Below are 27,570 nucleotides of genomic sequence, written 5' to 3'. Positions count from 1 at the left end.
CTTGAAGGATGACCTTGACCTTGCACCACTCAAAATGTGCAGCTCCATGAGATACACATGCATGTCAAATATCAAGTTGCTATCTTGAATATTGAAATATTGCAAAAGTGTACATTAAATGAGCGATTTTGACCCATATATTTGACCTTTGACCTTGCAGGATGACCGTGACCTTGACCTTTCACCACTCAAAATGTGCAGCTCCATGAGATACATATGCATGCCAAATATGAAGTTGCTATCTTCAATATTGCAAAAGTTATTGCAAATGTTAAAGTTGGCGCAAACAAACCAACAGACCAACAGACAGGGCAAAAACAATATGTCCCCCACTACTATAGTGGGGGACATAAAAATCCTCAATCCTTAAAATCAAATAAAGAGAGTTCTTATCAAAACTATTATTTTAAAATACTCACCAATGGCTGACGATTTTCTTTTTCCAGAAGTTCCCTAACTTCTGGCACTAAGCCAGCACCTTTTGGAATTGTGGTCTCAATCGGCTGTTTAGGTAGAAGCGGAAGGGGAAATTCACTTGCATCTTCGTTTACCATTAATGTTTCATAAAATTCTTTCCATTTTTTGTAGTTTTCTTGCTTGAGAAGCAGCCTAATGGCATCAATATTTTGATTTTTTTTTCTATTTCGATCTTCGAAAAATCTGGAGCTACAATTCTGGTACTCCTTCAGGAACTTTTTGTAGGAAATGTCCAACGAGTGGAGTCCAGGGCTGGTGTTGGTAATCCTTATAAAAAAAATTAACGATGCCCTCAACATTAACAAATTTATAATGGAGTGGCTGAGTTGCGTGTTGAGCTACATTAAGATTTGGTTCTAGCCATTTTTTTACATCGAATATTTTGGTCACTCTTTCAGCACTTTGTAAAATTTTTAGTAAGTCTTCAAAGATTTCTGCGTCTTTTGAACCCAACGTCCTAGAAATCATACTAAATCGTGCATCAATGTCTTCATGAGTGTGGCCGACAATTAAAAAGGACATGTGCACCTGAAAAATATAATTATATATTGAAGAGTAAGAGACATTAGATATTAAGCCATGAATTTGCCGACATGTTGATCTTTTATCGGTTTAAGAAATGTCTCATAATAAGATCTGGTGTCCATTTATCAAAGCCGTGTTTATTTTTTGTCTGTTAACAATTACCAGAAAAGTACGTTTCGAGAAGTAGTTTTGTCAAATTTTGTGGACAGTCAGATTGACAGACGGATGCACAAGCTGACATGACTAAAAGAGGATTTACTGATTATTACCTCCAGTCGCCAGTAGAAGATCACACACTTTAAATGCAAAATAATCACCATTTTGGGAATAGGGCCGGGTCCCTTTTTGGATTGGGAAAATTGGCGTCGTTTTGACTAAAGTTGGGAAATTAAGTGTTGTTTTTGTTTTGCTAACAAATGCTTCCAAATTGAGGATTGAGGATACGGGTGTATCCAGTATTATATTTTCTTAGGTTAATCTTATATAGATGGGAGATGAACAAAATATTGACATTAAAAAAAAAAAATTGGGGGGGAAACCTTCCATTGGGAATTTTTAGCTCACATTTGGGAAAAATATATACTTTTTTCCATTGGGAATGGGTATGGTTATAGGACACGATTTTGAATTAAAAAAAACCACTGATGTACCTCATTGAAAATCCGTTCAGAAACCAGCAATTGAAGGAATGAAAACACGTATCTGTTTTTGTTCTCTCGCCAACAGTTGTCTGCTTGTATGTATAGTATTGGTGGGAGAAAATTGTTCTGAAAAACAACAGCATGATTTTTATTCATATTGACAATATTTTTCAATATAATTGATGAAAACATGGCTCTGATCCTTTTATGGTGAAAATTGCTATTTAGAATATATGGACATTTGTATTGCGGTTAGTACCTATTAGCAGGGGTGAGATTTTAGTACCATCAGGCTCTTAAAAGGAAAATGCCCTTCTCCCCTTACATGGTTTTAAAAACTAAATTCTTCATTTATATAGATCCAACAAAGTTATCTAGAGTTGTGTCACAGACGTGACAATACCCCCACATGCCGCATTGACACAAAATATTTAGCATGTTTTCTTCACACAAAAACGTGGACATCATGCTCAAGTTTAAAACGCACTAAGTCACCCCGTGACCTAGTTTGTGAACTGGCAAGGCGCATGTATAAATTTGGCCTAGATATCATCTATATACTTCTGGCCAAGTTTGGTGAAGATCGGATGAAAACTACTTATATTAGAGAGCGGACTCGGACCAACCGCCAGACAAGTGTTATCCTATATAACCCACTAAACTTCGTTTGTGGGGGTATAATAATACTAATTGTTCGAATGATTGTTACATTGAAAGGGAGGAACTCAGCTGAAAGGAGGAAAAAAAACACACTGGATTTGATAAATAATTGTTCTTATTAATAAGGTAAGAATAACCGACAGTTTTCACGCCGCGAAAAAGTGGCGACAACTTTTTGGGGGCCAGTGAAACCCCTGCGGCATAAGAGGGTTTTTTAACATGCTAAATAACAATTTGTTTAAAATATTTATTTAATTAAATCATCTGGCCTACCTTCAAATTATGAGTAACTGCAGGTGTTTGACTTCAGACATTTAACCCTTTGCATGCTGGGAAATTTGTCGTCTGCAAAAATGTCGTCTGCTAAATTTCTAAAATTAGCATTTTCTTAGATTTTTTTTCAAAGAATCAGTCTGCAAAACTAACTTTTTTGTCTTCATAGCCAATGTGGCTATGAAACTTTGAAAATGTCATAGCTAGAGGGAATTTTTCATAGCCAGACAAAAATGAATTCATTACAGTGACATTATCATGAAAGGACGATTCAACAACAGTCGTTATTTAAAGTTCCATATAGATTGCAATTGGGGGGTTAAGATTAAAGGCTTATTATATAAAGCAGTGACCGAATAAACTAGTTAATCTCCGGCAGTAGATCACGCGAAACAGACAATAATTAAATAAATAATAGTATAGTAAACTGTTTTTACACTCTAATGGCTTTGCAATAACTATTAATTAAAACCCTGATCTCGTAGTCAACTTGTATTGTGATATGAATGATCAGTCCTTCATTTTAAACTACCCCGCCCACATGGCATATTCGAGAAAATGAAAAAAGTACAAGCGCGTCTTTATCCTTAGCCGCCTACGAATAGGACTAAAAGTGCAACATACTTGCTGCTCATATTTCCTGCGTTTCGCTACAGTCTCATCCGTTGGTGGTGGCAACTTCTTTTTTCCAGGGACAGAACTAGATGTCGGCGCTTTAAGCTTAAACATTTTTGACCTTAGCAGACGAAAAAAGTGTAATTCTCGGCAGCAAGTATTTACCAGTACAAATTCAAAGCCGGTGCTCACGGGTATCGATCTTAATCATATGAATAATAAACACTGTTACGGTTATTTCGTAATTTCAAGGCTATTAATAACATACATTCAACCGTTTTACTTAATTTATAAAAAAAACGCACTATTATTTCATTTATCGGCGTAGAATGGAATTTCAGTTTACCAAAAGTATTACGACATTTTAAATATGCGAGCCGGACTTTACACTCTCTATAACATCTAAGGGAGATCACTAACGATAGAAAACTAAGGGAAGTAACCAAAGCGGTGTCACTGTAAGAATTTACACCTGAAATGCGTAAATTGATTATTTATTGGTTTATTTTCTCTGATTTTTTTTTCATCGCAATTCAGGCGATCTATATTCATTTTTTACATCGCCAGAGCTGAGATTTCATCGCATTGGCGATCAGGCGATGGGTTAATTTTGCAGACTGAAGAATACTATCAGAATAGCAAACAGTTTGGATCCAGATGAGACGCCACGTTCTGTGGCGTCTCATCTGGATCCAAACTGTTTGCAAAGGCCTTCACAACTCGGTTCCCGCACTGTAAGGGTTAATCTTTTCATCAACAACAAAGCTGTTTAATTATCATTTAAAACATGTTTACCAAATTTGTCTGCTGTTTGCCAGATATTGCACAAATGCTTTTCCTTTCAAATTTCAATGTTACAGTATTTGACAATGTTGACACACTTACAGATTCCTTTGCCTGGCGCAGTAACTCTTTCAGAATAATGTTTATTGTCAAATTTGGATCATGGGGATATTCTCCTATGTCCACATATGCATGAAAGCTGCCATGTCCGTGACTCAACACTTCTGTTACGTGTGTATGTAATAAATCCACTGGATTAAGGTTCTGCAAATATAAATAAACAAAATTAACCAATCAGGGGTTCTGAAATATGCTGTCCGAGTTGTCCGAGTCGTCAATTTATCCTTCCGGGCAAGCAGTTTTTGAAAGCTGGCTTGTCCGGGGACAAGTAAGATTTCCGTGGTAAAATTTGTTTCGAGAACGAAACTTCAATATTTTTCGAAAATAAAAAACGAAGTTTATATAAATAGCTTATGATTAATCTGCGGACTAGCACACTTTTTTAACTGGAGGTATGTTATTTTCCGATAATAATTATTTAATGTGGTAAGGCCACGACTTTTTTTTTTATTGGTTTACAAAAATTATTTTGAAAATGGTCCATCGGGCGGTCGAAAAAAATAAATAAATAAAACATTGGAAAAAAAAGTTAATACTAATAACATCTGAACAAAGAGATCATATCTTTTATAACCTTAACACAGAGACAAAAAATCAAATTATGCAATGAAACACATCTATATCTTCAAATGAAATGAGTCCTAACAGCACCTTATGTAACATCAGGCAATTTTAAACACTCCATTACATGACATGCGTTCTTCTCCCATTAAAACGAAAAACTGCGCTTCATTTCCAAAATTGGATGCGCACCATTACGCAATGCGATGCCCGTTGCATAAATCTTATATAAGATAAACTACTCATACACAAATTACCCGGTATGTGTTTGCTCTTACTCGACTTATGAGATCGTACATGAAAAAAAAATCGAGGTAGATCGATCCATGCGTCGTCGCGGTAATGTTTGTCAAAGTTGTTGTTGTAATGAAAACTCGTTGATTTACAACGCAAAACGTCTTATTTGAACTGACGCGAATTAATTTAATCATATTTGTCAACTTCGCTTTTGCTTTATTTTGATAATTTAATCCAAAGTTTAATGTTAGAAAGTGTTGTTTTTTTTACTGGAATTGTAAACAGAACAGAACAGAACAGAACAATACTTTATTACTCCCAGGTATACATAGATACAACATGGGGAACATATAATATACACAGTACAAAATACATTGTTTGTTTCCGGTTCAAGTGCGGGACATTTTGGTATAGGGGGAAGTCATATTTATATAAGCAGTTTGAATCACTTAACAGTTTTAACAGTTACATTGATTGTTTGTTAGTTTTAAATTAAGTTCGCAAAATGGGAGAGATAAAAATTAACATTGGTTTTCAATAATAGCATTTGTGCTTAAACAATAATTTAGTAATAATAATAGTAATTAAATAATAATAATAATAATAATAATAATAATAATAGTAATAATAATAGTAATAATAATAATAATAATAGTAATGATAATAATAATAGTAGTAGTAATAATAATAATAATAATAAATATTATTATGATAAAAAAAATAATAATAATGATATTGATAATAATACGCATAAGAATCATGCATGCACAGAATAACCCTATACATTATCATTATTTACATGAAACGATTTCATAATCAAGATATTCATATTCACAATCTCGTGTATTTTAAGCAGTGTCATAGTCATTGATAATATACATCAACATAATGTTAGGAATAATTTAACAATAGATAATGTAAGTATACATACATAAATGCTATTCATTGTTCATCAGAGAAGAAACATCACACAATTATTAACGTGATAAATAACAGTGTTTTATTTACTGGTGTATGGTACGTCTACATAGATTATAATTGTAAGTGTTTATAGAGTCGATGCGGATCATTTCGTGGAATAGCCTCATTTGCGGACTATAGTAAATCACAGGTGACGTCACTGCACTACTGCAGTATTTAACATACGGGTCTTTGCGACCTAGTTTGAGACCGTGTACAGTTAAAAGTTATGGATCACCTCGTGTGATTATTATCGGTTTAGACAGACGCGTGTTTTTAACAGATGTCGGTGCAAAATTAATTGGATATCACCCGCGAATTGAGGTAAGCCATTTAATAGTTGGAGAGTAAGTAATATATCATGCTTTAAAGTTATACAGTAGGCGTTCGATAAACTTGCATCGTGAATAATTAAAGCAAGTGAGTTCGGAGGCATTGGCGTTTTGTTGTTGTTGTTTTTCGAAGATATAAAACTCAATGCAATAGTCTAATGCCTGATAAATTTCTTCATTATAATTCTGCTAAATTTCGAAAGCTCTTTCATTTCTAATATTGATGACGGCGTCATGATTTCGTTAAATGTTGCATGCCTTTCTATTTGGTTTCCTAAATATCGATGCCGTTCGTTATCAAAATAAGGGCATGTCATTAAATAGTGTTTTTCAGTAGCTATTTCGTGTGTGTTACATAGGTTGCAAAGACGATCATGGAATGGAATGCCTTCATAGCGGCCAGTTTCTACAGGGAGGAGGTGGTTGGCAGTGCGGAATCTAAAGATACTTTGGGACTCATCGGGATGAATTTTAATCAGGTAAGGCTCAAACTCATGGTTACCTTTAAAACTGCTGTAGATGCGCCCTTTGTTGCTTATTTGTAGTTCAGCGTTCCATGATTGCTTAAATTGATCAATTAGTGTTTGTTTTATTTGTATGTGGATGTTGTTTTGTGTAATTTGTGTTTGGTTTTGCCAGATGTCTGGTCTTCCAACAGATGTAAGGATTTCTTTAATTTTATTTAACCATTTGAAATTTAAATTTGGTTGTGACAACATATGTTGGTAAGTTAGTAAAGATATTTTGCTTTCTTTGCCTGTTATAAGTCTATTCCAAAAGGAGATCATTTTTGTTTTAATATTAATGCTTAAAGGGTAGCGTCCTAGTTCACCATATAGAAAGTTGATTGGTGTTGACCGACGGGCTTTTGTGATTTTTCTCATGAAATCTTTGTGAACCTGTTCTAATATTTCTAAATTTTCATATCCAAATATTTCTGAGCCATAGGTAAGAATGGGTAGAACAGTATGATCAAAGAGTTTAAAAGCTAAGTCGATAGGTAAATTTGCATTGTTAACACGAGTCCAAAGAAGGTGCATGGCTTTTGAGGCTTGTTCTTTTACATGTTTGCGGGCGTTTAAGAAGGATCCATTACTAGAGAATGTGACGCCAAGATAGTGATAAGTTTTTGTTATTTCAATTGTGTTATTTCCACATTTAAAATTAAAGTTCCTTGTTTGTCTAGCGCCAAAGATAATAACTTTTGTTTTTGTAATATTAATATTTAGGTACCAGTTTTTGCAATAATTATGAAACGTGTTAAGGCTGTTTTGCAGGTCAGAGGCACTACTTGAGACAATGACGGTGTCATCTGCATACAATAGGACCAGAAGCTTAAGCCACAATATTGCAGTATCTGGGTTGATAAGTTCAACCCCAACAGATCCATTTATATGCAGGTATGAATGAAGGTCATTTAAGAAAAGCGAGAAAAGTACTGGTGATAAATTTTCTCCTTGCCTTACTCCTATTTCTGACAAAAAGTACTGGGAGCATTCTCCATTTAGGGAAACGCATGATTTTATGTTACTGTACATATTTAAAAGGACTCTGAAAAAGTTGCCATTAATTTGCGTGCCTAGTACTTTATGCCAGAGGCCAGCTCTCCACACTTTATCGAACGCCTGCGAAAAATCAATGAAGGCGCAGAAAAGTTTTTGTTTGCGTTTTTTAATTATCTCTATTAATGCATGAAGGGTGAAAATATGGTCTGCGCAAGAGTAACCCTTACGGAAGCCAGCTTGATTTTCCTCTAAAATGTTATTTAATTCAAGAAAAGTGTTTAGTCTTTGGTTCAAAATTGAGGTAAACAATTTGCCCATACAGCTGAGCAGTGTTATGGGCCTATAATTGCTCGGTTCAGTTGGGCTCCCTTTGTTTTTAAAAATTGGGATTATAGTGCCTTCAAGCCAGGATAGTGGGATGATACCTGTTTGTAGGACACAGTTGAACAATTTAGTGTAGAAAGGAAGCAAGATATCTTTTGTTGATTTGATGTATTCATTTAATATGTGATCGGAAGGACTAGGTGCTTTTGAATTTTTCAGTTTTAGTATACATTTGCAAATTTCATCCTGGCTTATTTCCATATTTAAAAATTCATTTGTGTTGGGTATATCTTCTATATCATTGTTGAAACGGTTATCGTCTATTGAATTTTTATTTATCTCTTTGAAGTGTTCGTGAAAAGATTCAAGTGGTGGAGAGCTGGATTCTTTTGTTTTTGGTTTGAGACCCCTAATGAACTTCCAGTATTTTTTAGGGTTTTTGTCATTCATTTCACGTAATTTAGCACTGGTGCTTAGTTTTTCTTTATTAACATAAAATTTGATAGTCCTTTTATAATGATTGCTGGCATGTTTCAGACTTAATTTATTATCACAATTTTTTTTAATATTGTATTTGGCTTTTGCTTCATGATATTGATTTCTTGATTGGTGACATTTGGACCCAAACCATGGTTTATTGTTGGGATAATTGTTTCTATAATTTAGATTTTGGTTTATAAATGTTTTTGAGGAGGCATTTTCAAAGATGTTTTGCAATTCATGTGTGATATAGTCCAATGTTTGTTGTGATTGAGGGTATGTATTTAGGCTCAGATATAACTCCTCTAATTGGGGTTTGTTAATGTTAATTATAAATTGGTCTTTTTGGTCTTGTTTCCAGGTAGGGCAGCTAGAATTGTTAGTGTTTACTGGTTTTTTGCTTTGGGGTTGTACGGTAGAGATGTCCCATGATAGCACATTGTGACCATCTGAGAATAAAGGGTCAGTTTCTATAATTTCGAAGTCTGTTATATAATTGAAGCTCTCTGCAGTTGCCAACACATAATCAATGACTGATTTGTCCCTGAAAGTAAACGCGCCAATTGTTTCATCCTTAAATAATCTGCCATTTATGATGAACATATTATTGTTTTTACACATATCAAGCAGTAGGAAACCATGAGTGTTTGTACGTTTGTCCAAAGAGTTTCTATTTAGGGGGACAGAAAGGTTTTCAAGTAAAGTATGTTTGTACAGGTCATTTTCGAGGTCAACATCTATTCCAAAAAGTTTATTAGTGTGGGGATCAGGAAGAATGAAATCTTTAAGTGTCCCTACTCTACTGTTCGCATCTCCAGCTAGGAATACATATTTATTATTATTACAATATGAGGACAGTTCTTCTTCAAGTATATTCAATTCATCGGGAGAGTAAAAACGCGAATTTTCAGGAGGTATATAAATCGATCCTAGTATAAGGTCTTGGTCAAATCCAGTAATTGTATTATCAATTTTTAGCCATAGAACATAATCTGTGGAATTTGGTAAGACATTTACATGTGAAGAAATACTTTCTCTTACATAAACGCCAATGCCTCCGGATTTTCTTTTATATTCTTTAGAGCGGTGCTTATGAAAGAAGATAAAATTTTGAATGTCCAGAATGTCGGTTTCATCAGCATGAGTTTCAGAGACACAAAATAAATCATAATTGTTAATAAAGTTTTGAAATTCAGGTATAAACAGTCTTTTTCCCAGGGAGTCAGTTAAAGTCTTCCGAAAATGTGCAGTCTGTGTGAATTGACAGTTTGACGTCATCAAAGGAAAGCCGCTTTCTGTCGGAAGCAATTAAGCGACAAATTTCGCGCCGAAAAAATTGGCTTCCTTTGTCTAGCAATCAACATGCCGAACCAATTGTGTGTTTGTTTCTCAATTGCAATCCTTCAATTTAATAAAAGCACGTGCATAGCTCCGCCTTCAAATCTTTTGCAGAGAACGGAGGCGGAGTTTAACGGTTAATTGAGCTAGTGTTTTACACAAGTTGAGTTCCGATTTGCCGAAATTACTCGGCCCTAAGCATTGAAACGACAAATACATTTATCAATGATTTTCCGAGATATACCGATTTGTTCCGATTTCCAAACTTTCTGTACAGTTCTTATAAACTATGGCGGACGTGTTTACAAAATTCCTAAACACATATATCGTAAATAATGGCAGTGTTTTATTGGATTATTTATACTAATTGTCAAATACTATCGGGTTTGTTTAATATAATTAACATGTTAAACAATATAGTTGCGTCACAGACACGGAAATAAATTTTGATGGGGTCGACATTTGACTGACGCTGATTTTCTTATTGTCTGTAATTTTTACCCGAAATAAATTTTGAGAAGTGCCCATAAAAGGACTGGTACATAATGTGTCACATTGAAAAATATCCCGATCTCTGCAATATATGTGAACCAATCGTTGATTGTACTTACTTGATTTTATTCGCAACCGTACTCAAACAGGATCGTTTTTTTTCTCGTTTCGCTCGTTTTGCAGTGCGGTCGGGAATAAAATATTTAAAAAAAAGACGATTTTCCGATTTTATTTTTTTTCCCATTTTCCAAAAATTAGGGTCGGCGGTTTTGTAAACCAAGAAATATAAAAGTCGTGGCCTAAACCAGTCCACGAGTATATATAGCAACAGCCAATCACGCATAAGAAAACAATTTTAATCAGGGACCTATGTCCCTGTTTTAATAGAGAAACCAGCACACATGTGTATAGCAACAGCCAATCACGCATAAGAATTTTAAGAATTTTAACACTTTTCATACATTGCAAATGGCCGCATACATGTTCTAACGACCTGCATTCGATTTTTATATAATAAAACCACTTCAACGTCTAGCCATGACGCTAATCAGACCAATGATAAAATCCGTTCGGCGTCGGAAAAGAAGAGAAAAGCCAAGTCTGAATATGATAAACACACGACGCCAAGCGGAAACGAGAATTTTTTGAGTCTTGGCTAATTTATTTTCCTTGGCTTGAAACGTTGCCAATGTGTGTAAATGTAAACTTCGTAAGTAGTTTCCTTTATTAGCGGATAATTATATACTTATAATTAACGGAGATTATTTTATTTCAAGTGAATTGTCTAGTCATGTTGAGATTATTAAATTTCCGAGATGGTATCATGTTAGTCGAACTTGTTGACGCTCTCAAATATTAAGCTACTTTTTATATTGGTAATATTTGGAGTTCCAAAGAATTAAAAAGTATCTCTAAATTCTTTGCGCGTCTTATAAATAAGACTAGTATCATGTGTGACTTAAACGTGATCTTATTGTATGAACATCTTGCTTGTATTTTTTGTTCAATTTTCTAGTTAACTATGTTTATAATTTAAAATAGAAGTTAACAAAAGTGTATGCTTGTATTATTTGCTTAATTAGTAATGACCTTTTCCTTTATCTATCTTAAAATTACGGACAAGTACTTCTTTGGTACGGACAAGTGAATTTTTGGGCCCAACTTGTCCGTGGACAATTAGACTCTTAAAATATTTCAGAACCCCTGCCAATGTGTATCGATTTCATCTCTTGATTCTGATCCCATCTCACTGTCAGTATTAAAATAGTATGATATCATATATTTTTTCATGTACTCGGTTAAATATTGTAGGTGCTATGATAACTGTAAAAAAGTGTGACAGAAAAATCAATTTCGGTGACCTTGACCACAGTAACCTCAAACCTCATTAAAAGGTAGAGGTCCATGCAAGGTTCCTTACATGCCAAATATGAAAGAGATCGGTTAGGAAGGAAGAAGGAAGGAAGGAAGGAAGGAAGGAGGAAGGAAGAAAGGAAGGAAGGAAGGAAGGAAGGAAGGAAGGAAGGAAGGAAGGAAGGAAGGAAGGACGCACTGGCAACTATATGCTCCACTGAAAATATTTCGGGGAGCAAACAAAAACAGATTAATAAATTAGATTTAAGAACAAGAAATGTCTCATGAGCAGAAAATAAAAATATCAAAAGACTTAACGCCTCTGTTTTGGTTGGTAACAACAACACAAATTTTTACCTTTGGATTTCTTCCAGCAAAATGGGGCAAATTGGTCTTTGCTGCAAAAAATGCAATGAATTAATCTTTTGAAACATTATTTTGAATGATTATCACATCTGGAGACATCATTTTGCACTTGTCTTCATTACTCCAGCATACTAAGTATAGCCATACAGTATTCCATAACAATCATCTGTAAATGCTCATCAGAATGATATTCAGAAAATATTCAAATACCAGATCATTCCAACAAATAATATGTAAGATGATGACCAGTGACAAAAAATCACAAAGGGCCAAAAACTGACACAACATTAACAAAATATTAAAGATACAAAATCATTACCAAACAACATTTCTTTGAACACTGAAATCATGTCTGAAACCAACATTTATCTTGTAAACAAGTGTTGGCAGACGCAGATTTTCAATATGTCTTGAGTGTAATCGTATATAATATTGATCAGCATTTCATGTCCACTTTAGCTAACTGTAAATGTTCTATGTGATATTTTCAAATACACCAATCATTTGTTAGATTCTTATAAATGTTATCAATCAAATATGTTAAGCGGTAGGTATGAACCTTTAATTAAATGTCAGGTAAAAGACCAACCTTGATCCATGCCATCAATAATAATGGACATGTGCTGCCTAGGGCTTTGTTGAGCCAGTTCACGCTTACTGTAATAGGTTTTCCTCTCAAACCTGAAACACAGTATCATAAATATAAAATAACTAAACCTACTAGATAAAACTAATTAAAACAAGTGTTTAAAAAAACAATCTTCACAATGTTAAATACTGATAAAGGGGCCATAATTCTGTCAGAACATTTAAAATGCTTTTTTAACAACCATCTGCAGGTCTTCAAACATTATTCAACTGTGAAAAATTAAATAATCAAGATCCATCCAGCAGTAGTTGAAGGGACGTTCTAAATAAAAGTGTTACAGGCATTTACAGGTGTATTCATGGGGTATGTTAAACAGGCCAATTCCCAAAGCAAACAGAAATACCCAATTTTCCAAAATAAATGCCATTTTAAAATTATTTATGTTTTTTAGAAAGAAGTATCTTATGTTTATTATATCTTAATTTAATTTAAATAACATATAATAAAGTATATAACAATAAGTTTTAATATGATTTGTTTTTCTTATTTAAATGTTTTTTAAGATTTAAATACAATAAGTTTTTCCCAAAGCAGTAGTCTTTTCACACCCAAAAATTCCAAATACCAAATATATGACTACATGTATGTTATGTTTTCCAAACATTGCCACAAAATGCCTGTATAAATTTTAAGAGACTAATAGATGTTTCCTGTTATGATTGTTTGACTTTCACTGCGACTCATATAAGCACAACAAACTATTAATAATTACATCTGACGAAGGTTATGTTCTTCTTTCTTTTGTCTATAGAATGCCCGCATTTCTGTACATGTGGTTTTCGTGAGCTGCCTTTCCAATGTCACACATGTTGTACATCTGGTAAAGCTCCATGTATTTGTCTGAAAAAGGATAGATTCTGGTTAATAATACATAACAGTTTCTTTACTTTAATATAGCCTTGTATTTATTCTATAGTTTGTTCTGAGCATGTCACAATGCAATTGTTTTATTTCACCACTCTTTTAGATAAAAGAATTTTAGCCGCCAAACTGTCCATTATAAATATTTTTGCATCAGTGCTTACATTTTCGTGAGTGCTATAATAATTATAATTTTCCTTATTGTAAAGTCAAAGAAAAAAAACTTCCATTAATTTACTTTAGATTAAATAAGGTATCGTTATGAGTTTTAAGCGCACAAATATCTGTCTGTAAGACTGTTGACTGATATATACAATGTACTCCATACATGAGTATCATGTCTTATAAAAAAATTGACTTCTTAGGCCAAAAAAAGTCTTGGTCCAGGGAAAATTGCCAGAAAAATGTAGGAGGGTAAGTAGGTTGTTTTTTTGTTTTGCTTTTATATGTTTATAATGAAGCTCTTTCCCTTTTTCAACACACACATTTCCTTCTACAGTCAGTCTCATATTATGACTATATTCAATTTCATCAAACAATGATAGATTTTCGTCTTTATAATCATTATCATAATCCTTTTTTTGTTTTGGTAAAATTTTTTAGCTTAATTATGCCCCTTTCTTACATTTAAGAGTTTTTTTTCCCTCAAATGACTACCTGTACTTCCAAATTTAAGGTTTTCAACCACATTCAGTTCATGTTGCTAAACAGCTTAATCATCAAATATAATGTTAAATACATGTATTGTATACACAATCGTTTTCTGTTGTTAGCAAAAACACACAGAAGTCAATTCATTTTCTAATTTTAGTCAAAACAATTGGATTTTTCAATTTAAATTACCCAGGACCCATACCAAAACATAGTGGGGAAAAAAGTACTATTCAGTTGCATTTTTTTATACCTGCCATAATATACTGAACTTTTAAGATTAAAATTTCTAAACTTACAATCAAACATAGCTTTTACCTTTTTAGCCTTTACAAACTTAAAATTCTCCTTCCACTTTTTATAAAACTGGCTATTGCACACCGGATTTTCAACATACTTTTTATATTGTTCATAAATTTCCCTTTGGACTGTTCCATATGGTAGAAGGATTTCATATCTGTTTGGCATCCTCTCACCATGAAAAGTGAAGTATTTTTCAAGCCATGCAATTAGTAGGCGTGTGCTCCTATCCCAGCTGCGTGGAGACTTTCCAGATGGGGCATCCAAATAATCATCACACATTTTCGAAGCATTAGTATGAGTGTTTTTGTTAATTTTTAGAGCCGAAAGAAATACTTTTGAGCACAATCTAAATTTATGTTTTCTTGACACTACAGAAAAGTATCTATATTTTCCCTTTTTTTAGATTGTTCAAAAAACACTTTCAATAATGACATCCTAGTTGATCTTGAATTGTGCCAAAACTTCTCCCGAATGTCTCTTACCGACTCAATGCTCAACTTCATACAACACTCATTCCCACAGACGCATTTTGTTTTCAAAGCTGCCTTCATACTTAATATATTTAAGGCCTTTTTTTTCATGCCTCTACCGGACCTTGCTTCACCTGTAAATAAAAAGAACCATTGTAGTATTTAAATGTGTTGAATAGAACCATCCTTCCATAGAATTTGAAGGCAGGACTTGAAAAATCACATCGACCGCTTGATTTTGTGAGTGAAGTTGACGGTCATGCAATAAAGTTTTTTAAATACTTGACCAACCGGGAAGTTGCTGTTTTTCCTATTGAAAAATACAATATTAGTGCCACAAATCCTGCCAAATCGATACATATTGCAAACTATTTTTCAAACGAACAAATAAGTTTAGTACACAAATAAACTGCACTTTCTTTTGAAAATGTTAATAACATCACTGGCAAAGTAAAAACTATTCTTGAAATTGGCTGCGCTCGTTTCGAAGAAGTCAGTGCTAATCAATTTACAGCGAACAAGAGATGTATTTGTCAGAAACACAATGCCCCCTTCTGCGCCGCTTTGAAGTAAAATATTTGACCTTTGACCTTGAAGGATGACCTTGACCTTTCACCACTCAAAATGTGCAGCTCTATGAGATACACATGCATTCCAAATATCAAGTTGCTATCTGAAGCTACATTAAAGTTATGAGCATTTTTCAAAACCTAAATGCGAAACCTATACGCAAAGTGTGACGGAAAGACAGACAGACAGATGGACGGTCCAAACAATATATGCCCTCCTTCAGCATAAAAAGAATTTAAATATATTGGTCATTCCCTATAGAATAAAATTTCCTTTTAATGTAAATATCAAATTACAATAATAACAAGGGACAAAATTGTCACAAAACCAGGTTTTCATTGTGAAAAAAAAATCTGATAAAGGGAGAAAACTCAAACTGAACTTTTGAAATGAACAAACAAAATTAACCCCCTTTGTAAGTTTGTTTTTTTAAAAAATCTATTTTTAGTCGTGGCGACCTTGACATTGGAGATATTGACGTGATTCTTTCGTGCGACACACCGTCCCATGATGGTGAACAAATGTGCCAAATGATTTTAAAATCTCACAATGAATGACATAGTTATGGCCAGGACAAGCTAATTTATGGCAATTTTTGACCTTTGAACTCAAAGTGTGACCTTGACCTTGGAGATATCGACGTAATTATTATGCACGACACACCGTCCAATGATGGTGAACAAATGTGCCAAATGATTTTAAAATCTGACAATGAACGACATAGTTATGGCCCGGACAAGCTTGTTCCGCCCGCCCGCCAGCCAGCCCGCCCGCATTCGCCAATCTAATAACCAGTTTTTTCCTTCTGAAAACCTGGTTAAAAAAATATTTAGCTCATAATACTTTTTATATCTAATTATAAATGAACATAAAAAATAATTATAATTAACATAATAATTTGTGATCAAAAGCCTTAGCAAAAATTTACTATACTGTAACAATTTGTCCATTTCACACTAATTGATAAATTTTAATTTTTTTGCTAAATACATACAACTATAGTATTAACTTAGTATGTTTATAACAATGAGACAAAGACGGATGAAAGTTAAAGTTTAGAAAAACGCTCTGGTTGATCATTACTATCAATAGATATATGATATATTTTTGTAATTAATGGGCGGGGAGATTTAAGTGAAGGGTGAGTGGATAGTCATAGATTAAAAAATATATATATCAAGCAAGGGTTAGCACCAACCCTTGACCAAGTTGACTTGAATAAGAGAAAATTTCTCTGATGGATGTTGCACTAATTTTGCACAAATTTCAAATTTGTGCAAAATTATTGCAAAATCCATCAGTATGAAACAAAGTGGCAAACACATTTTCAAGCTGTTTTATTGTCAAATGTAAATTGCAACCGCAATGTGTGACCCGGTTGTTCCGAGACTGAAATATTGGATTAAAAGTCTGGAAAACAAAGCTGTATAACAGAAGGGGTAATCACGTGATAGTCAAGATGGCGACGTTCATGCCAAGACAATTATTTTTCGCCTATTAATACTTCTGTTTATTTTTTAAAGGATGCTCACTTTCCAGCCATACCAATAAAAAGGCGAAAAGTGGAGCCTTAACTAGATCATCCCGTTAAAAATTTTCACACCGAGTAAAGCTGCGTATCAGCGTAATATACGCATTAAAAATATCAAGATACACTCAATTTATCATTTCCGTGCTTACAAGCCAATCTGGACTTACGCAAATTATGTAAATTCTCTGCGTACAACATAAACAAAAATATAAACTGCTGATTGTCTTTCGCCAAAATATGAGACTGGTTATCGTGAAAATTAGAGCTAATTTGTGCGCTGGATTGTAGAAATAGTTAGCCAGTCGGTATGTATACTCTGTATCATCTAGACGTATGGTAAATTTAGTATTGATGTTTTTAACAGACAGTCAAGCGCTTATGTGTTCAGCGTTTTTTTTCCACCTGTTTGGGAACAGGCCCTGTCCCCTAGAAATTAGGAATTTTTGAGTCGCGAAATCCTTCAAATTGGGAATTTTTGCGTCGTAAATCCATCAAATTGGGAAATATCAAAAATCATACAAATACATCAACTGGAATCTATTTTATGTAGTAAACAATGCTTTTATACACTATCAATGGCATTCTGGGATAGGGTAGATCATAAGTCTGTATAACAAATACCAGTTTATTTAAAACAAGAAATATCTTTAAAAAAGATACACGGCGATGATAGTTCAATGAATGAGATCAAGGATAGATAATGTCTTTTTCTGTGCAGTTCTTAGCTGCATCACACGCAATACGGGATGTTACGCGGAGTTTTCGCGGCTTATTAAGCATGTAGCAATATGTAATAATGTAAAATATTTATAAAAAAATGCATTATTACGTATTGCTTGTCATAAACCTATAGTTACGAAACAGAAAACCAAAAGAAGAATGGAAGTGAAATTTAAACATATGAGTCAACCGGCCACAAGCGAAGTATCCGTACATATTTTAAATATTTATACGCGCGTTCTTCGAACAAACCTGTTTTAGTGGTTTGTCGGGCATTGGTATTTGATTCGATTATTAAAAGTATCGAGAATCATCGCGCTCAAGCTTAATACATTAGTCAATATAGTGGAATAATTCTTGTTAAATTAATTAAAAATAATATTTATCATGGCATTGTTGGAAACAAATTAAGAATCTATTATTGACATACCATAATAATATCGCTGAATATCTTCATTTAACATCTTTTTGGTCTAAAGAAAATTCCAATTCATCTAGTTCACGGATAGCGTCTATATCATATTATAAAGATTCTTTTACTAGCTGCGAACTCAGGTCAGCACATAAGCGTATTTGAACACGCAGCTATGACCTGTAAATAAACCACACACTAACCGCAAACTGACCCGTGATATCTCGTGGGTTGAGATGCTATGCATTAAAGTGAGGCCACGCTTCCACTGCTCTTAATACTTTTACATGTTAACATGTTGACAGGAATATGGAAGTCAGTACTAAATATGAGAAAATAGCCTTTAAGTATAAACGATGTTGCCTCTGAAAATAAAAGGTGCACGCACAAACTGTATTGATGTCGAGATTGAGTGTAAAACTGTTCTATCTATTAAGCCTTTTCATTAGAGATAAAAATGTTTCATGCTGAACACGCAGTAAAACAGTGTTACAAAGATGCGGACATGTTTCCAATGTTTCGGTGGAATGCTCAAATCAGCCTATGGGATAAATGAAGTCTATTCATTCTGAACTAGCCTCGCCGCGGGAAGTTTTATTTGAATTTTATTGGACAGTTACAAAGGTCAGGTAAGGTGAAAAGCTGGCGTATACAGCTTCGCCGAAAAATTAAGAACTGGTTTTCCAGATAGAATTAATGGGTTTTGCCGCAATATAACTGAAAATTGTTTAAAATGGCATAAAGCCCAATTGAACAATTACTTTGTGTGGAAATTTGAGATAACTTGTCTAAATTAAAAGGAGTAATAAGAGTATAAAACGAAAAAAAAAAACATGCCTCAGCATGGACATCGCCATCTTGTTTGTCATGTGATTACACCCTCTGTATAATGCTGGGCCTTTTTTTCTTTCTACAATGGGACCGAATTAAGGCCACTCTACCATGTCTACAGGTCATGTCTTTATAATAATTTAAGCAATTAATTCAAATTTAATTTTTTGTTGATTTATTAATATTAAGGAAAAGTTCTACCATTATATTGTTTCTAAAAGTCAACAAAAAAGCTCTTTAAGGCATTTAGCCTTATGGTTATGGATACAATGTAGAAACTTACTTAGAATATAATTGTTGACATCCTTTTGGTTGTTAGGTGGGGCAAATACAGTTTGATGATCAGCAAAACCCGAGTAATCATTTTCAGAATCCGTATATGCCACATTCACCTCGGAATCTGACTGTGGGACTTTACGACTGTCCTCTGAATCTGACCACTCCACTTCCACAATCTCTGCATCATCACTACTCCAATCTACTTGAGGTACTTCAACAATTTCTTCATCGTCACTACTCCAATCTACTTGAAGTACATCTGGCTGGAGGTGGACTACCAAACAGCAACTCTAGAATATATATAATATTTATTTTATTTTATACAATACAGGGCTATAGATAACTTTTGGGGTATATTGGGTAATTCACCCCCTGTTTTGACAACAATAGGGTTTTTGTAAATTCAAAAGTTTTAGCAGAGCTCCAGATAAGGGCCGTACAGCCGTAAATACGCCTTTTTCATGAAGATTTTCGCTTTTATTTTTATAAACTGGACGCACAATTACAACATTAATATCTATTTTACGCATTTACGACAAAAATCGGGCGGTACGGATACTTCTGCGTCAGCGCGGCGTGATTTGTTGGTCTCTAACCTAATGGCGCTTTTGTTAATTTAAATTACCGAAAAGTTGTAGACTGGGTTCATATATTATTTCTATTCTGTCGCGCGATTTCATGTGACTTGTAAATCCGTCAAAAACAATATGTCTGCGCGCAATTGAATGCAGGCTTAACCAAATGCGGCTCAAAACAACACTTTGTTGTCATATAATGACTACATACAGTGTCTTCTAACCATCCTGACATTAAATCTGTAAACCCAGAAAAAGACATTGTCGCCCCGATATTAAACGATTTGATTGCATCGGTGGCGTAAAACGTTAGAAAACACGATGGGAAACGGATGAGACAGTGAAATAAGTGTTCATTTACTTAGCTTACTAGTTGGCACTGCCCCAGATAATCATTTGGGAAATAGGGTTTTCACCTATTGATTTTGAAAAATAGGGTGATTCCATTCTACAAAATAGAGTGAAATGAGTAATAAAAATGCATACCTTAAAATAATTGCTGATTTACTTCTGTTGACGCTGCACACTTGTATTGATTCAATAGAACTGTAAACTATCATCATAAATTTTTATAAACTTATGTTTCGTAATATCTTTAATCCTTGAAACTGACCATGATATAAACTTTAAAAAATGTTGACAATTTCTAACCAAGGACTTTTGACAGGTTTGTTCAGTAACAGACTTTCCATCATGTTTTTTGGATGTCAACTCAACTGCTGTATACACAGTTTCTAACAAAATCAATAACACGAATGATTCTGCACTTATTGGCTCTTGCTTTCTTGATTCAAAAAAGTTTGTGATCGGCTGATATTTTTGCGCAACAATCTATGACGTCTTTCGACCTCTCTTAGCAATTTTTATGTCGCATCGTAATAGAAACTAAAAGTACAGACGCTTTACAAATACATGCACACTGAGCGACGAATTAAGTCAGATTGAAAACGCATGTTTGTCGTCGTAAATAATTTGGTCAGACGCTTAATTTAACTATGAAATCCAGTCCCCATAGCGTTTGAATAACTATGACCGTTTGCTGAGCTTGGTGAATGTAAGCGTCACCGCGTTACAATAATAATTCCAAAGAGAAAATACCTAAAATGAGCAAAGCATTTTTGATCGTAGATTTTGTATGGTACGCATCAAATTTGACGAATTTGCGTAAAAGTCAAATTGGTTGCGTTTTCAATACGCATGATATTGCGTTTCTTTGCATTTTTAAACACTTTAATAGGGTGAAAGACGCAGATACGCAGCTTATCTGGGGCACTGTAGTTGGCTTGTGTTTTCTTGTCAAGAAAAATGAAGAAATAGTATAGGAGGTTTTTGTGTGACGTCACAAGAGGGGTTTTCCGTTACTAAAAATAGATTGGCCGTCAACTTCTTGATCGCGGCCAATTACATTGTCAGGGGTTTTTTTTAGAAAAAGGGGAAGACGCTGGACGCTGGGTAAAAGGGGAAAATCGAGCGCGAAAGAGACATATTTGGGGAAAAAATAAAAACTGTTCATTTCAATGTCTATAACTGACCTACAGACTTAGAAAAAGAGTCATGTCTCTGACCTTTTTGTTCTTAAACACATGAACAAGTATGATATTAAAGTCAAAGTCCTAAATAAAGTTGCAGGGGTAGATCTAATAATGGGAAATGTTTTTTAACTTGGGCCGGGGAACGATGTCAATATTGTGATTTCAATTTCATGATGAATGGGTTGACGATCTAGATCTGCTACAGTATTGGAAGGGAAAGGTGCGGCAGCTGCCGATTGTCTACTTTCACTTTCACAATAATCCGACAGTATTAATCGATGTTGATTACATGTACCTCCGAATCCTGCTGGGTTTCAACGGTTTTTGATGATTCATTCTTAAAAAAATACGTCAACGCAATTAATATTTTCCGAGTTCGAACGTTTTATTTTGTTCGTGTATGAACGCCAATTGTGAGACTTTTTCTGTTTTAACGTTTATATCTTGGCTTTCACATAACCCGGATGAAAATTCGACTGGTTTCCGGTAATTAATTGACGAAACACCCTTCTCGCGCAAGACCGGAATCCAGTAAAATGGTCACATGATTAATACGATTAGTTGCCCGGTTTCCATGACGTAATTTAAGAGCTATATATAGAATCACTGGGATTCCCAGATTTGAGTGTTCGTCGGGAGAGAGAGAGAGATCGTTGTACATGGTACAAATTGGATAAGCGTCGACTTCCCAAAAGAAAAAAAAAAATTCTTTGAGGGTAAAATATTATATTTTGGTGAAAAATTATATTTTTGAAGGGGAAATGGTATTTTTAGGGGAAAAATTCTGGTAGGGGAAGACGCCGAATATCGGCGTCACTTTCTTAGTAAAAAAAAACCCTGATTGTATCAGAGTAAAGGTCGTCGGAAGACTTAATACGTACAATTTCACAAAACAAAACTATAAATACCCGTATTCTTTTTTAAAATAAGAATTTAATAAATGATATTTCAAAAATAATAAAACATATAATAATTTGAATATTATTGTAAGTGGTGTGGATGCGATAGTGTTATTTTTCATCCGGGATTGAAATTTAGTGTAAGGGGTGCATTGAATCAGTTATAAAACAAAACCCTAAAATAGCTCAATACATTTCAATCTTGAAATGTATTTTTAATTTTCTTTTACATTGAATGAATTTTTGTTTCGTTAACATTGAATGAAAATATTAATAAATTTAAGCATTCAAATTGGAAAAAACACCTGCATATTTTGCAAATTGAACTGTCTTTGCATGTACACGTATATTGAAAATTCGTCTGTAGTGATAATGAGCGATACAAATCTAGCATTTTATGATACAATTAATCTACACATTTAATTTATTTAATGCAAGTATTTTATATCCCTATAATGACCAAACGCGATTGCTTGTTGTCATGATGATGTTTCGAATACTGCAGTAACGCACGATCTTTACACATTATGCCAGAGTTTACATTTGCAGGTACCCGTTAAATACGTTAATTGTGTAGCAGTTAATGTGTACAATATTTTAAATGTAGTATAAATATTAAACACTTTATTATTATGTTTAAACTGGCTAATATATATACTTAATAGTTCCTAGCTGTTAATCCATTTCGGACAAATGTCAATTTTTAAAATGTTCAAATATTTTATTAAAGCAACTGTTAAGTTTTTGACTTAATATGTCGAGAGATGACGTGGAGGTATCATAAATTGTGTTTAATGACCAGACACATGTGGTTTATGCAGAGACCCTATACAGAGTCATACAAGTATAGGTCCCTGGGTTTATGACACATTGTTTTCTTAGTAATTGTCTGGACAGTATCCGATCATATCGAGATAATTGGTTTGTGATAAAGAAAGGGGCAATTAAAGGTATCCGGAGAAGTGCCCCCCCGGAGAACTGCCCCCCGGAGAACTGCCCCCTTATTTTAAAGGTGGCGGAGAGGTGCCCCCCCATCAAATCGGTAGGGGCGGAGAACTGCCCCCCTGTCAGAATTTAGTAGGCGGATATCTGCCCCCCCATCAAATCTGTAGGGGCGGAGAACTGCCCCCCGGTGTCATATTAGTTATTAGTTACGTAGTGAAAACAATACTTACGGGTAATTTTACGTTATCGCCGTACACATTTTATCCGGTAACAATTTAATTTCAGTACAAGTATATTACCATTTATCGAACTGAATAACACAAATTGTCTAGAGGCATGTGATAATACTGTTTAAGGCCCTTGGTACGCAACTGCACCACTCACTATACATGAATGCCTTGTAAAAGTCGTGTTTTAATAAGAGCGCGAAACATAGTCGAGATCCACACAGGAAACGCGTGCGTGTTAATACTGGCAATATGTTGCAACTAAATATAGACGTGCAACTCGGTACTTATGGAGGAAAAGTTACATCGGAATTAATTTACATTATAAAGATAGTATTGACCCATGGAAAAAAAGTTAATTGACATATAAAAAAGTAAATTAATAGGCAAGGCAAAGGCAATAATTTAGCTGACTTGAAGAAAAAAGTGAAGTGAAGTTGAATTTATAAGCAATTTATTTATGTTGTTTAGTTAATTCATGTCTTCTAGCACCTTATCCGTCGGTAGCATCGCCAGACCGTCGAGTCGTCCGCAGTTTGCATTTTGAGCAGATCATGTCGACATGCCAAACAAACAAAATCGGTAACAGTTGCTTTAATTAGCAGCTAATAAGGCAGGCAGAGAACTTGTTACCGTTAACGATAAGTACCGCGATCTTTTAATCTTTTAATTGGTAGACCGGACCGACTTTAATTGTTAAGAACTTGTTAGCTTTGAATAAAGCCGCATACGGGTTTATTATATTGAACCGTCCAAATCCGTAATTGGCGAAAACAAACAAATAAATTATTGTTTTCAGCTGGCATAAGGATGGATTAAATTGCATGCTAATTGTTTGTTTTTATTACGGGGAAAATATCAAATAATTCAGCCGCGAAAACTTTTTATTAGCAAAAAGTTATTTGTTTTTCTTTGTTCACATTGACGAAAAGCACGTGATTATAAAGTTGGCGACGTGACGACGTCCATGCCGAGGTAGGTATTTTATGCCGTTTTATAACTTTTATTACTTGTACAACTTTATATTACTTTTGAAATTTCACTCAATTTCCATACATAATAGCAAGAAAGTTACTGGCGTTATTGTCATTCAACCGCTATTTCTTTAATTAGGGGGCACTTCTCCGGGTCATCAATTCTGACAGGGAGGCAGTTCTCCGCCCTTATTAATAGGGCTGTCACGATTCACCGGTATACCGGTATATCGCGGTGCATGTCGTGAAAAAAATCGCACCGCGGTACGGCGTTGCCGCCCCGGTTTTTTTTAATATTATAATATTAGCACATATATAAATACATTACATAATTATTTTGATATAGATATCGTTTTGAAAACTGTAGAAGCGATTCAAAAGGGCTAAATAAATAATCCGTTAATATCCAGGTCAAGCAAGCGCTTCCACTGGTAGATGTTTAACTTTCACGTTTAAAATACGGCAATGTATGGGTCCGTACCTTTTTTTGAATTTGGGTTAGATTTCCTTTGCAAATAAGTTCATAATTATCCAAAAGATGTTTACTCTATTTCTTATTTTCTTTCTTTAGAATATCGATCGTTCAAAGCATGGCACTTCCAAATCATGTTATCTTAAGATTATGAATAAGTCGAGGAAGAATCAGAACGCTACGGATTTTCAATACTGGGCCTGCTGACTCCGCATTTTAAACATGCCCTTCAAGCTTTCGATTTACACAGGTCGTAGTCACAGCTATTGTAAACAACATGGCGGACATTTTAGAAAAAGACGCGAATAACAATAACAATAACAATGCCTACTTCTATCAAGTTTATTACAGTTTCTTTTACAGTTTCAAGTCATACTATGATACCCGTGTTTTCTGATTATTGTGTTTAATAAAGTTTGTAAACTGTTTTCTTTACAGATACATATTCTGTAAAATATCGCGGTACGTACCGCGATACAGTGTTGCTGTACCACGATATACCGCGGTACGCTCACGGCGTATCGTGACAGCCCTACTTATTAATCAGCAGGGGGGCAGTTCTCCGCCCTATACAAAAACAGTGAGGGGGCAGTTCTCCGCCCAGTGAAAAATCTTTGGGGGGGCAGTTCTCCGGGGGGGCACTTCTCCTAGAGCCGCAATTAAACAGTGGGTTAAAATGCTGAAACAAAGAGTGTCAAAATTGGTGTGAACAATTAAATAAAAATCATTAACATTTATCAAGAGGATTTAGTTAATCTGTAACAAGGTAAGTTTTTACAGACAAATAGGTTCAAATCAGTTTCTATATGTTGATAACATAAAATCAATAAATTTGTTTTTTGTTTTCGTCCTTATTTGTGTTCGTTCATTCGATTCAAATTAATCTGAAAGAATTTCAATTTCTGAGTATTTTTTGTTCTTCAAAAGGGTCGCGAATAGGTTTGTAACCTTATCACGATGCGCTTCATCAATGCAAACAATAGCAGAATGGCCGCAGTTTTGACGGCCAAAATTTGAGCATGCGCAAACGTGACGTCATTATTGGAAACCCCAAAACCTCCTATAAGTCATGAGTTTTAATGTGTATTTGTATTAGCATCATAATTCAGAATGGAAAACCTAACACAGTAACTGTTTAAGAAGCTACATATATTGATATACATATATTTATTTTAATTGCTGCAAATGTTTTTGTTAAGTCAGTTATACACCCTTCAATATCCAAGAACATGGGTAGTACAGTACTACCTGTATTTTTGGATATGGTAGTACAGGTACTAATTGATTTTAAGCGTTACTCCTTTTCTTTCTGTCAGTGGCAGTACCGTTACTAATTTCACAAATACTTATCTGGAGCTCTGTTTTAGCAAACAATTTCACCCCCTACCTTTGAGCTTAATTGGGTTTTTCACCCCAATTTATTTTTACTCCATTGCGTTATTAAGGGAATGACGTATATAATATAATAAAAATCTACTATGGTTACTATATTATTTATACAATGGAATTCAAAAGGTACCTGTACATAACAACAAACAATTTCTATCAACGTTCATTCATTTTAGCGTTGAATAAGACCTAGTTCGTTACAATGGCTGAACAATTGATTAAGTTATGGCTGTTCAAAGTGATGTACCCTGTTTTCGGGTCATTTTGAGTTGAGTTTCTACCGTGTATGCAAAAGTGAAAGGGGGTTTCATCCGCTATGCCGTTTTTAGGGAAGGAATATAAGGAATTATTGTTTTACATTACCCCACCCACTTCTGACCATTTCAGGAAGTGACATGTCCTCAAATTGTTCTGTTATTTTCATCTGTTAAACATTAATCTAGCTCGATTTGAGGCTTTGCCTTATTTCATATTATTTAATTTTTGTTTGCTGGTCTTCTTTTTTAAAATAAAGCCTTACCGATTATGATTTTCATCGAGATGAGATTCTGTTCCCACAAATGAACCGCCATTTGTTTAGTATGATACAATCATTATCATTGGTTATCGTAAAGCTTAATGTCCAATCAAATAATACTTTATTACCATCGATTTCGATTGAAAACTTCTCGGCGTTTTAATCGATTACGTTTACAATATTTATTGGGTTGGTACCTGTCGACTCGGCTGTACAATGTTTCTGAGACTGGTGAACACCAGTTTTATCTGACCAATCGAATATGAAAGCGAAATGGTTACACCAGAGACATATTTAAACAAATATTTATTAATAGATTTCTGGCTATTCGAACCATTATTGAAAATAAAAAAATTAATAAATGGCCCATAGACTTACAGATCGAGTTTTACGGCACGTACTAAAAGAGCGGGTGATATATGTATATTAAAGGGATCTTTTCACGCTTTGGTAAATTGACAAAATTGAAAAAAGTTGTTTCAGATTTGCAAATTTTCGTTTTAGTTATGATATTTGTGAGGAAACAGTAATACTGAACATTTACCATGGTCTAATAGAGCCATTATATGCATCTTTTGACGATTTTAAAACCTAAAAATTATAAAGCGTTGCAACGCGAAACGATTGAATAATTTGGTGAGTTCTGTTTTTGTCGTTAAATTTTGTGAAACTACGAAGATTGCTTACATAAGGTTTAAAATACGCTCAGCATGTGTATTCG

At 34.3% G+C, this 27,570-nt stretch overlaps 1 protein-coding gene across 1 annotated transcript; it reads right to left on the bottom strand.

Moving 5' to 3' along the window:
* Nucleotides 1–423: 423 nt before the first annotated feature.
* LOC127831989 (uncharacterized) lies at nt 424–26,912 on the bottom strand. Its single transcript, XM_052357119.1, has 9 exons — nt 26,853–26,912; nt 19,324–19,609; nt 14,522–15,110; nt 13,404–13,531; nt 12,632–12,723; nt 12,034–12,074; nt 4,077–4,238; nt 1,653–1,769; nt 424–1,005 (listed from the first exon to the last, which is right to left on the bottom strand). The coding sequence occupies exons 3-9, from the start codon at nt 14,783–14,785 to the stop codon at nt 667–669; spliced, it is 1,143 nt and encodes a 380-aa protein (XP_052213079.1). The 5' UTR covers nt 14,786–15,110; nt 19,324–19,609; nt 26,853–26,912; the 3' UTR covers nt 424–666.
* Nucleotides 26,913–27,570: the final 658 nt, after the last annotated feature.

Source organism: Dreissena polymorpha, chromosome 5, assembly GCF_020536995.1.
Source record: "Dreissena polymorpha isolate Duluth1 chromosome 5, UMN_Dpol_1.0, whole genome shotgun sequence".
NCBI classification, from domain to species: domain Eukaryota; kingdom Metazoa; phylum Mollusca; class Bivalvia; order Myida; family Dreissenidae; genus Dreissena; species Dreissena polymorpha.
This window is presented reverse-complemented; position numbering and strand designations above follow the sequence as displayed.

What these genes read in the sequence shown, in the direction of transcription:
- LOC127831989 (XM_052357119.1), bottom strand. Translation starts at nt 14,785, where the DNA reads ATGTGTGATGATTATTTGGATGCCCCATCTGGAAAGTCTCCACGCAGC. An exon ending in TATTGATGGCATGGATCAAG is followed by an intron (nt 12,075 to 12,631) that starts GTTGGTCTTTTA and finishes CATTTTTTGCAG; the next exon opens with CAAAGACCAATTTGCCCCAT. An exon ending in CTGAACGGATTTTCAATGAG is followed by an intron (nt 1,006 to 1,652) that starts GTACATCAGTGG and finishes TATATTTTTCAG; the next exon opens with GTGCACATGTCCTTTTTAAT.